The 12,730-nt window shown below is 44.5% G+C and overlaps 1 protein-coding gene across 1 annotated transcript; it reads right to left on the reverse strand.

The window, feature by feature from the left end:
- Positions 1–1,609: 1,609 nt before the first annotated feature.
- On the reverse strand, positions 1,610–10,791 carry LOC142911172 (uncharacterized). The gene is made up of 2 exons (XM_076060279.1): positions 9,992–10,791; positions 1,610–1,619 (listed from the first exon to the last, which is right to left on the reverse strand). The coding sequence occupies exons 1-2, from the start codon at positions 10,789–10,791 to the stop codon at positions 1,610–1,612; spliced, it is 810 nt and encodes a 269-aa protein (XP_075916394.1).
- Positions 10,792–12,730: the final 1,939 nt, after the last annotated feature.

Raw genomic sequence — 12,730 nt, forward strand, 5'->3', positions numbered from 1 at the left:
ACTTTAACCGTGATGAACGCTGCCCTTTCCGTCGTTTTCACGCAGGGGGCGCTGTAAACCTACACGCGCCCCCTGCATGCGAACGACGGACAGGCACACCTGGCTACCCCAGTAACATTCACCACAATATGCGCAGTCTGCTAAACGGCGGATGTAAAACATAACGTGGCGCCATTCACAACGCGTGTTGGTGTCACGGTCAAAATTGGGGTAATTCCAATCATTATCCAGCACCCCCTGTACCAACGACGGAGGCGCAGGGACAGACGTTCGATTAGGTTGGAATCGATCTGCAGACGGCCAGCAGCTCCGTGTCGCCTTATCTCGATCCCGCAATCCCAAACAGGTGAAAGTCCGCATCGAACCGAACCCCCGGCAAGGCCATCGTCTACTTAACGACGAGAGAACATTCACACGAAATATCCTTTTCAACGTAGTCTTCCAGATGTAAAATGAAATAAGCTTTTAATGAAGAAATAAGAATCATCTAATTCAAAACACAACACAATTCAAAGATGTTTCATTTTAAAACTTCAAAACGGAGCACGGGGCGCTTGCGTGAATGCGTCCTTCGTGTGCTGTAAATGTTGTGACTTTCCTGGCCTAAAGGCCCTAAAATGCTTGGACCCTTATTGGTGCACAGCGTCTCAACAACAGCAGCAGTGGGGCTTGCTTCAAGCGATAGGTACGAACATCCAGACGTGAATCAGCAAGGTGCATTTCTAGTCCTAGTTAGACAAAATCTACGTCAACACGTAACACAAAACTACAATTCGTGTTGTAGAGAATGTACCTCCTCCTATACGTGTAACTTTTAAGTGGTATGCCTTGTAACTGATGAATGATCCGAGCGTGCTCCCTATTTCAAAGAGGATGAGTTGCTTCAGAGGCCGACGCTTCGTGAAACACAAAAGTACCCTTTGACCTGTATCACAAGAACAACGGGTCTCACCCGAGTTATCTGTACAGGTTACTTCCAAACACACACACACTTTGTCCTAACATCACTTAATCAATCTAGATTTGAATACTTAATCAATGTTTGACCCTCATAGACAAAATGTTACATGTACACGCACAATCAGACAAGTATTCATTCTTAATTATTGACAGGCATATTAACAAAATTGAATTACTGCAGTGAAATATCCTGCATCAGGTTACATCGTATTAACAAGAAGCTATTTTAAAAATATGCACCGTCTGCTTAACAGTGGATGTACATATTCGTGGTTCTTTCGGTAAAGTCACGTAGAAGGGAAACAATAAAATAATAAAAAATATAAAACTATTGTGTCATTCAAAACGAGTAGGCCATTGCATGCTGGCGAATTCTAAACATTAGCGACAAATTACAAAACTGAGATGAAACATCAATCATCACCCCCTACTGACAGCCTCTTGTTCACATACTCTTTGGTTCTTTCAGTAAAGTCACGTAGGTAGAACAAATAATAATAATAGATCACGACGTTTAGATCGTAACACAAGCGGTCGTCTTCAGGTGGAAAAAATAAATGCAGGCCGGTGCAGGGCCACCACCTTGTGCCACACAGGGGCAGCTGCTACTTGGGGATGCTCTTCGAGTGTTTCAGACGAGATACAAACATCAGAGTTGCCTAAACGATTAAGCAAGCACCGAGTAAATGCAATTATTACGATAACATATTGAATGCTTGGGGGCTTCTAGGCTCTCGCTCCTGGTCAGAGATCTCCCCAACCCACAGGTCCACAAAGACTGGCCGCTCACTCTTACTCTGCAGGTTGAACCTAGGAACTGAGTGTTCAACTTCACATTCTTTTCATTAAAGGCCTGTGACAAAGGTGCATCTATTGTAGCGACATTGTCTCAAGCTTACACATCTACCAGGTCTCCACTTGACTTTGTATTGTCTAGGAAGTCCACCCACACCTCCACTTCCACAAACTGCTGGGAGTTGCCTCGCTCTGCCTCACAGTCAGAATTCTCCTTCCTGCTTTACGTTGCCTCCATCGATGTGAAGGTCCGATTTTGGAGTTGAATCTTCATCTTCACATTTCACCTTCACTTCTTCGCTATTCACCATCACCTCTTCCCTCTTCACCATCACTTCTTCCCTCTTCACCATCACCTCTTCATATTTCACCTCGATAACTTTAAAAGTGTCCAAGCTGGGATTTTTTTCCGGTTTGTGTTTCACAAGGGATGGGCTCATGGTGGCACTTTGACTTTCACAAGCTGATTTCAGAATCCACTCCTTGCAGATCTTCTGATGCTTCCGTGTTCTCTGGTGTACTTGAAGATTTTATGAATATGCAAACGCCTTCCCGCAGAGTGCACCTGAAGGGTTTCTCTCCCGTGTGTGTTCTCTGGTGTACTTGAAGATTTGATGACTGTGCAAACATCATCTCGCACAAAATGCACCTGAAGGGCTTCTCTCCTGTGTGTGTTCTCTGGTGTTTTTTAAGAACAGATGACCGTGAAAACGCCTTCCCACACAAAGTGCACTTGAATGGTTTCTCTCCTGTGTGTATTCTCTGGTGTTTTATAAGAACAGATGACAGTAAAAACGCCTTCCCACACAAAGTGCACTTTAATGGTTTCCCTCCCGTGTGTGTTCTCTGGTGTACTTTAAGATTTGATGACTGTGCAAACGCCTTCCCGCACATCGTGCACCTGAAGGGTTTCTCTCCCGTGTGTGTTCTCTGGTGTGCTTTAAGATGTGGTGACTGTGAAAATGCCTTCCCGCACAGAGTGCACTTGAAAGGTTTCTCTCCCGTGTGTGTTCTCTGGTGTACTTTAAGATTTGATAACTGTGAAAACATCATCCCGCACAAAATGCACTTGCAGGGTTTCTCTCCTGTGTGTGTTCTCTGGTGGGTCTGAAGAACAGATTGCCATGCAAACGCCTTCCCACACACACTGCACTTGAAGGGTTTCTCTCCTGTGTGAGTTCTCTTGTGCCGTGTGAAATCTCCAGTACGATCCGTGCTGTATGCACACCGGTCGCATTGTTGACTTGTCATACCGAGCTGCGCTGAGTGCATTTGCTCCATTAGACCAATTCTGCAGAGGAAGCGTCAGAGGAAGCGTCAGCGGCAGACAGAAAAAAATAATATCCACACCATCTACACGTCAGTATCGATGCACAGAGGAAAGCATATATACACAGTAACACGTGACTTACACGTCTATACTTATTCATATATTCATGATATAGTGGAAAAGTGTCCCAAATTCATCACACGGGCTGTTATGGCACACAATGAGAGGGCAAATGGTTATACACATATCCTGGAAGCTCTCATATCTTCAAAATGAATGTTCACCAAAAACTCCGAGCACATAATTTCAGCTGTCTGGCTTCAAAATGAATATTTATGAAAGCTAAATTCAGCTGACATAGCAAAGGGTGTTTAAAATAATACTATTTGTGTTATGCAGAAATGCATAAATTAATGTTCAATCACAACTTAGAGGTGTGAAGCCAGGCACAGATGTCCTTGAATGCTGGGATGAACAGATCCGACTTCAGCTGCACGTGTGTGATGTGTTAACTTCCTGACTCCATTCTTACAAAGAGTTGCAGAGGAAAAAAAAACTAAACTACTGTTTTGATATAACCTCCGTGCTCAATAGAGTTAATAGACTTTACTGCAAACACAAACTTGACATTGTCACACACTCAGAGGCGGAGCCAGGATTTTCAGGTAGGGGGGGCAACCCCTCCAGCAATGAAAAATGATAGTTGTTAGTAAGTAAGGAGTTGTTAGTAAGTAAGGAGTTGTAAGGAGTTGTTAGTACGTAAGGAGTTGTTAGTAAGTAAGGAGTTGTTAGTAAGTAATGAGTTGTTAGTAAGGAGTTGTTAGTAAGGAGTTGTTAGTAAGTAAGGAGTTGTTAGTAAGGAGTTGTTAGTAAGTAGTTGTTAGTAAGTAGTTGTTAGTAAGGAGTTGTTAGTAAGGAGTTGTTAGTAAGGAGTTGTTAGTAAGTAAGGAGTTGTAAGGGGTTGTTAGTTAGTAAGGAGTTGTTAGTAAGGAGTTGTTAGTAAGTAATGACTTGTCCCTTGCTTTTTATTCGACGCGTGTGATCGGCATTGTGCTCGCTGAAGGTGTTTGCCTTCAGGGAAGTCGTGTACTGTATACGCAACTGCGCAAAATTCTGTGAGTCACAACTGCTCTGCCATTACTTATTGCCAATTATGGACTCGGACTGTTGTCCTCTCATAGAGTCCCTGGCACGTAATAATATGCCACACGGTGGCAGTGGGGGTCGCAAAATGCTGATTAATCTATATATATGAAAGGGAAATGTGTGGATACTTGTGTCTGTTCGAAATGTTTAGCATACTTCCCAACGTGCCACACACTTGAAATTTGGCATGTGGGTATGTTCCATACTGTACACAATGTAAAAAATATAAAAAGGCTTTTGTATATTTTTTTGGGGGGGGGGAATGACCATGAAGTGTCTGGCGTCAACCCGCAACACCTCTGAGTTAAGCGCTCTGCAATGCTTAGAGCTGTTAACAGCGTGCCGGGAGATTTTAGGTGCCGCTTCGCTCCTGGCCGATGAAGCCATTGGCTTCTCGGGAGTTCAATACATATCCTCCGTGCGAAGAACGGGTAGAACTGCTATCTTAAATATGAAGCAGAACATTCCATCTGTTTGTTTGTGCGAAGCAGCAAAAACCTCTCCAACGCTGAGCTCTGGCGTCGTGAAAATTTGCACAGCTAACGCTGTCTGGAATTTCTAAGTGAACGTGACTATTTCCAGCTCGCCACGTCATTATTCCCTTCCCCGAGTGACCAAAATCGACCTTATGTAGAAGTGGGGTAAGGTTAAAGTTCCTTGAGTGAAAACATCCGATTTAGGTAAATTGATTTGTTTCGGCGTTTTTCTTTCTTGCAAGCATCAATTTTTAGGAATAGGTTTTACCCTTTTAACTGGCACAAAAACTGACACCTTTGTTCAAGGCATCATGTTTGCAATAACCACAACACAAGCAGTCAAAATGCAAACAAAAAAGGACAACTGATAATAATATTGGCACTGTCCTTGAATTTCATTGGTCCACACCCGAGACGGCTTTTCTTAGAGCCCTTTAGTCTCCACTGGTGTTAGACCAGAAGACGCCAAAAGGCGTACAACTCAAAAACAGCGCACTATCAGAGTATTGAGGGCTTGGGGTGAGCATTTACATTATGAGACCTCATTTGCCAGAAACAAGATATAGGAATAGGTTTTACCCTTTTAACTGGCACAAAAACTAACACCTTTATTATAAAGCTGACACCTTAATTATAAAGGTGTCAGTTTTTGTGCCAGTTAAAAGGGTAAAACCTATTCCTATTCACACACGTTGACAAAGCCTCACCTTGTGTTGTTGTGGGCAGGTCGCTTCTGATAACAAGAGCGGTATAGCAGCTCAAGCGGGCTTGGCCTGGTAACAAAAGAAGATAAAAACTGCGTGCATATTTACAATAAAACAAAGTTACAAAGTGGCGAGCCGGGTGAAGACAAATTAAACTTAAGCGAGATAATTAAAGTGAAGCAATCAGGCGAGGGCAGGAGGCAAGGGCCTGCGTGGCTAGGCCCCGCGTTGTAAAGTTCCAACCTGGACATCGATTCCCATGCTCGCTGCTACTCAACTGACATCCCTGAGAGAGAGAGAAGCTCTACCTTGGTAAACAACAACCACGACCACCATGAGAATTTCTCACCTCGGATTTCAGTGCAAGCGCGGATCAGCAGCCTCCTGTTACCTCACGACGTAACGCGTGTAAGCAGGTAACATGACGTCAATTCCGGGGTAAGAGACACGCCCCTCTCATGAGCGGCTCTGTAACTGAATAAATTATATTTTGATTTAAAGCTTTCGTGACTGCAGTAATTCATATTCTTAGTTTTTTCGGTAAAGTCACGTTGAAGAGAAACAACAAAATAATAAAATGTATATAAAACAATAAAAAAATTCTCACGACGTTTCGACCATAACTCAAACAGTCGTCTTCACCTGAAACGGTCGTCTTCACCTTAAGACGACCGTTTGAGTTATGGTCGAAACGTCGTGAGAATTTTTTATTGTTTTATGTATATTTATTATTTTGTTGTTTCCCTTCAACGTGACTTTACCGAAAAAACTAAGCTTGTGAATAAATTATGTCAATGAGGCCGGCTCATTGGTCGAGGGATGGGGGCGTGGGCGCTGAACCCGTCGCAATAAACTCGCGACGGCTTTAACGGACACATTATGTTAATGAGCTACCAGTCACTGGGCGTAGCTTTGCCCAAATAAGGATTGCCACTGGAACGATATCGGCAGCGACCCGAGCGGAGGTGACGTCACGCTCAAGAGAGCGGTGGACGGGGGAGGGATGAATACCTTGGTGACATGACGTCACTAACGAGGTACACCTTACCCTGGCGTTTCACGCCAATGAGGTAATGCAGAGTGGTGACGTCACAGAGTTGAAGTTTAAGTTTATTTAGATTCATTTTCCATTGCTCCCTCCCTTGGGTGTGTGAGCTCAGCTACAACGTGGACATTATTGTGTATACACTGTGTGTGTGTACACTGTGTGTGTGTACACTGTGTGTGTGTACACTGTGTATAAACTGTGTGTGTACACTGTGTGTATGTACACTATGTGTATACACTGTGTGTGTCACTGTGTGTCACTGTCACTGTGTGTGTCACTGTGTGTCACTGTGTGTGTCACTGCCTGGCACAAGCTTCGTGGTGACGTCACCGCCACTTAGTGGCGAATGGTGATTGTTGTTGTGTCACTGTGTCACTGTGCGTGTGTGTACACTGTGTGTGTGTACAGTGTGTGTGTACACTGTGTGTACACTGTATCACTGTGTCACTGTGTGTGTACAGTGTGTGCACTGTATGTACACTGTGTGTACACTGTGTGTGTACACTGTGTTTGTGTACACTGTGTATACACTGTGTGTGTACACTGTGTGTGTACACTATGTGTATACAGTGTGTACAGTGTGTACACTGTGTACACTGTGTGTGTACACTGTGTATACACTGTGTGTGTGTGTACACTGTGTGTGTACACTGTGTGTGTACAGTGTGTGTGTACATTGTGTGTGTACACTGTGTGTGTACACTGTGTATACACTGTTTGTGTACACTGTGTGTGTACACTGTGTGTGTACACTGTGTATACACTGTTTGTGTACACTGTGTGTGTGTACACTGTGTGTGTACACTGTCTGTGTACACTGTGTGTACACTGTTTGTGTACACTGTGTGTATACTGTGTGTGTACACTGTGTGTACACTGTGTGTGTACACTGTGTGTGTGTGTACACTGTGTGTATACTGTGTGTACACTGTGTGTGTGTACACTGTGTGTACACTGTGTGTGTGTACACTTTGTGTGTGTACACTGTGTGTGTCCGCATTGAACCGAACCCCCGGCAAGGCCATCTACTTAATGACGAGAGAAAATTCACACGAAATGTCCTTTTCAATGAAGTCTTCCAGATGTAAATTGATACAAGCTTTTAATGAAGAAATAAAATCATCTAATTCAAAACACAACACAATTCAAAGATGTTCCATTTTAAAACTTCAAAACGGAGCATGGGGTGCTTGTGTGAATTCGTCCTTCGTGTGCCAATGTTGTGACTTTCCTGGCCTGAAGGCCGTCAATGTATTGGACCATTATTGGTGCACAGCGTCTCAACAACAGCAGTGGGGTTTGTTTCAACCGATGGTTACGAACATCCAGACGTGAATCAGCAAGGAGCATTTCTAGTCCCAGTTAGACAAAATCTACGTTAACACGTAAGACAAAACTACAATTCGTGTTGTAGAGAATGTAACATCACTTATTCAATGTTTGACCCTCAGATAAAATGTTAAATGCACAATCAGACAAGTATTCATTATAAATCATTGACGGGCATATTACCAACATTGAATTACTGCAGCGAAATTGACTGCATCACGTTACATCGTATTAACAAGAAGTTATTTTAAAAATACGCACCGTCTACTTAACAGTGTATGTACAACGTACTATTGTTGCGTCATTCAAAACGAGTAGGCCATTGCATGCTGGCGTCTGGGTCAAAATGTAGCAAATTTAAAACATTACGCTACAAATAATAGATCACGGCGTTTCGATAGCAACACAAGCAATCGTCATCAGGTGGGACAAGCACAGCAGCAATAAGCAGAAACTGCTGGAGTAGGCGCCTACTACTTCAGCAGTTTCTCTTGCTGTGGTTGTCCCACCTGATGACGATTGCTTGTGTTGTGATCTAAACGCCGTGATCTGTTATGTTTCTACCCACGTGGTGACTTTACCGAAATAACTCAAGAGTGTGGATTCCTGCAGGCACGAAAGCTTCGAATCAAGATTGCCTACACACTACACAACTGAGATGACGCATCAATCATCGCCCCCTACTGACAGGCTCTTATCCACATGCAGGCCGGTGCAGGGCCACCACCTTGTGCCACACAGGGGCAGCTGCTACTTGGGGATGCTCTTCGAGTGTTTCAGACGAGGTACGACACAAAACTCCGAGTTGCCGAGGCGATAAAGCAAGCACCGTGTAAATGCAATTATTATAACATAGTGAATGCTTGGGGGCTCATTGTCTCTCGCTCCTGGTTAAAGATCTACCCAACAGACAGGTCCACAAAGACTGGCCGCTCTTACTCTGCAGGATGAACCTAGCAACTGAGTGTCCAACTTCACGTTCTTGTCATTAAACGCCTGTGACAAAGGTGCATCTATTGGAGCGACATCATCTCAAGCTTACACATCTACCGAGTCTCCACTTGACTTTGTATTGTCTCGGAGGAAGTCCACCCACACCTCCACTTCCACAAACTGCTGGGAGTTGCCTCGCTCTGCCTCACAGTCAGAATTCACCTCCTGCTTTACGTTGCCTCCATCGATGTGAAGGTCCCATTTTGGAGTTGAATCTTCATCTTCACATTTTACCTTCACTTCTTCGCTCTTCCCCATCACTTCTTCCCTCTTCACCATCACTTCTTCACATTTCACCATCACCTCTTCACATTTCACCTCGATACCTTTAAAAGTGTCCAAGCTGGGATTTTCTTCCGGTTCGTGTTTCATGAGGGGTGGGATAATTGCGGCACTTTGACTTTCACAAGCTGATTTCAGACTGCACTCCTTGTGGATCTTCTGATGCTTCTGTGTTCTCTGGTGTGTTTTAAGAGCAGATGACTGTGAAAATGCCTTCCCATACACACTGCACTTGAAGGGTTTCTCTCCCGTGTGTGTACTCTGGTGTGTTTTAAGAGCAGATAACTGTGAAAATGTCTTCCCACACACACTGCACCTGAAGGGTTTCTCTCCCGTGTGTGTTCTCTGGTGTGTTTTAAGAGCAAATGACTGTACAAATGCCTTCCCACATACAGTGCACTTGAAGGGTTTCTCTCCCGTGTGTGTTCTCTGGTGTGTTTTAAGAGCAGATGAATCTGAAAATGTCTTCCCACACACAGTGCACTTGAAGGGTTTCTCTCCCATATGTGTTCTCTGGTGTTTTTTAAGAGCAGATGACTGTGCAAATGCCTTCCCACACACACTGCACTTGAAGGGTTTCTCTCCCGTGTGTTTTCTCTGGTGTGTATTAAGAGCAGATGAATCTGAAAATGCCTTTCCACACACACTGCACTTGAAGGGTTTCTCTCCTGTGTGTGTTCTCTGGTGTGTTTTAAGAGCAAATGAATCTGAAAATGTCTTCCCACACACACTGCACTTGAAGGGTTTCTCTCCCGTGCGTGTTCTCTGGTGTCTTTGAAGATGCGATGAATCTGAAAATGCCTTTCCACACACACTGCACTTGAAGGGTTTCTCTCCCGTGTGTGTTCTCTGGTGTGTTTTAAGAGTAGATGAATCTGAAAATGTCTTCCCACACACAGTGCAATTGAAGGGTTTCTCTCCTGTGTGTGTTCTCTGGTGTGTTACAAGATTACATGACTGTGCAAACGCCATCCCGCACATCGTGCACCTGAAGGGTTTCTCTCCCGTGTGTGTTCTCTGGTGTTTTACAAGATCAGATGACTGTGCAAATGCCTTCACGCACACACTGCACTTGAAGGGTTTCTCTCCTGTGTGTGTTCTCTGGTGTTTTTTAAGAGTAGATAAATCTGAAAATGTCTTCCCACACACACTGCACTTGAAGGGTTTCTCTCCTGTGTGTGTTCTCTGGTGTGTTTTAAGAGTAGATAAATGTGAAAATGCCTTCCCACACACACTGCACTTGAAGGGTTTCTCTCCCATGTGTGTTCTCTGGTGTGTTACAAGATTACTTGACTGTGCAAACGCCATCCCGCACATCGTGCACCTGAAGGGTTTCTCTCCCGTGTGTGTTCTCTGGTGTTTTACAAGATCAGATGACTGTGCAAATGCCTTCACGCACACACTGCACTTGAAGGGTTTCTCTCCTGTGTGTGTTCTCTGGTGTTTTTTAAGAGTAGATAAATCTGAAAATGTCTTCCCACACACACTGCACTTGAAGGGTTTCTCTCCCGTGTGTGTTCTCTGGTGTATTACAAGATTACATGACTGTGTAAACGCCTTCCCGCACACAGTGCACCTGAAGGGTTTCTCTCCCGTGTGTGTTCTCTGGTGGTTCTGAAAAACTGATGGCCATGCAAACGCCTTCCCACACACAGTACATTTGAAGGGTCTCTCTCCTTTGTGACTTCTCTGGTGCCGTGTCAGATTTCCAGTCCGGTCCGTGCTGTATGCACGCTGGTCGCATTGTTGACTTGTCGTACCGAGCTGCGCTGAGTGCCTTTGCTCCATCAGACCAATTCTGCAGAGGAAGCGTCAGCTGCAGACAGAAAAAAAAGAAAATCCACACCATCTACACGTCAGGCACAGAGGAATGCACACGTGACTTACACGTCTATACTTATTAATATATTCATGATGTAGTGAAAAAGTTTCCCAAATTCATCAGATTTGATGAACGTGCAAACGCCTTCCCGCACAGAGTGCACCTGAAGGGTTTCTCTCCACGGGCTGTTAGGGCACACAATGATAGGGCAAATGTCATTAATATGCCTGGAAGCCTTCATATCTTCAAGATGAATGATAATCCAAAACTCTAAGCACACAATTTCGGCTGTCTGACTACAAAAGGAATATTTATGAGAGCTAAATTCAGCTGACATAGCAATACTATTTGTGTTATGCAGAAATTAATGTTCAATCGCAACTTAGAGGTGTGAATCCAGGCTCAGATGTCCTTGAATGCTGGGATGAAGAGTTCCGAATTCAGCTGCATGTGTGTGCTGTGTTCACCTCCTGTTTCCATTCTTACAAAGCGTTCCAGAGGAAAACAAAAATAAACTATTGTTTTGATATAACCTCCGTGTGCAATAGAGTTAATAGACTTTACTGCAAACACAAACTTGACACTGTCACACACTGCCATGGGTAAACAGGTGGTGGTGTGACCAGAACCATGCCTGGCCACCTTCATCTGCTCAGCATTAATTCTTCCTCACTCCACCAAGTAATGAATCGAGGATCAATCAACATAGCCGAGGCTATCCGTGTCTCTGTCTCTCTCTCCCCGTGGTGAAGGTGTTCCCCTCCACACATTCAGAGTCAACAGCGGCACGCGCTTAGCGTCTTTGACCGATAGATACATTGACGCACGTATTGTTGGTTCTTTCAGTAAAGTCACGTAGATAGAAAATAAAAATAACAGATTAAATTCAATAAGATAAAGACCACTTGTGTTGCGATCGAAACGTCGTGGGTTTATTACTTTATTTTTTTTATTTTTCTTATTTTATTTTTTATCTACGTGACTTTACCGAAAGAACCAAGAATATTAATTCCTGCAGTCACCAAAGTTTTAAGTCAAAACATTCACACACGTTGACAAAGCCTCACCTTGTGTTGTTGTGGGCAGGTCGCTTCTGATAACAAGAGCGGTATAGCAGCTCAAGCGGGCTTGGCCTGCTAACAAAAATAAAAACTGCGTGAATATTTACAATAAAACAAAGTTACAAAGTGGCGAGCCGGGTGAAGACAAATTAAACTTAAGCGAGATAATTAAAGTGAACGCAATCAGGCGAGGGCAGGAGGCAAGGCCCCGCGTGGCAAGGCCCCGCGCTGTAAAGTTCCAACATGGACATCGATTCCCATGCTCGCTGCTACTCAACTGACATCCCTACGAGAGAGAGCGAGGCTCTACCTTGGTAAACAACAACCACCACCACGACCACCACCACCACAACGATGAGAATTTCTCACCTCGGATTTCAGTGCAAGCGCGCACACGGCAGCTTCCTGTTACCTAGCGACAGCAGGAAGTAGTAAGACGTCACTTCCCTCCCACGAGCGGCTCTCTAACTGAATAAATTATGTTAATGAGGCCTGCCCATACGTCGAGGGATGGGGGCGTGGGCGCTGAACCTGTCGCAATAAACTCGCGACGGCTTTAACGGATACATTATGTTAATGAGCCACCAGTCACTGGGCGTAGCTTTGCCCATATAAGGATTGCCACTGGAACGATATCGGCAGTGACCCAAGCGGAGGTGACGTCACGTTCAAGAGCGCGGTGGACGGGGGAAGGGTGAATACCTTGGTGACAGAGATGTCACTGGCGAGGTACACCTCCCACTGGCGTTTCACGCCGATGCTGAGTGGTGACGTCACAGAGTTGGAGTTTAAGTTTATTTAGATTAATTTTCCATTGCTCCCTCCCTTGCGTATGTGAGCTCAG

This window comes from Petromyzon marinus, unplaced genomic scaffold, assembly GCF_048934315.1.
Source record: "Petromyzon marinus isolate PM22_M1 ecotype Great Lakes invasive population unplaced genomic scaffold, UKy_Petmar_22M1.pri1.0 PM_G_Scaffold_17, whole genome shotgun sequence".
NCBI classification, from domain to species: Eukaryota; Metazoa; Chordata; class Hyperoartia; order Petromyzontiformes; family Petromyzontidae; genus Petromyzon; species Petromyzon marinus.

What these genes read in the sequence shown, in the direction of transcription:
- LOC142911172 (XM_076060279.1), bottom strand. Translation starts at nt 10,791, where the DNA reads ATGGAGCAAAGGCACTCAGCGCAGCTCGGTACGACAAGTCAACAATGC.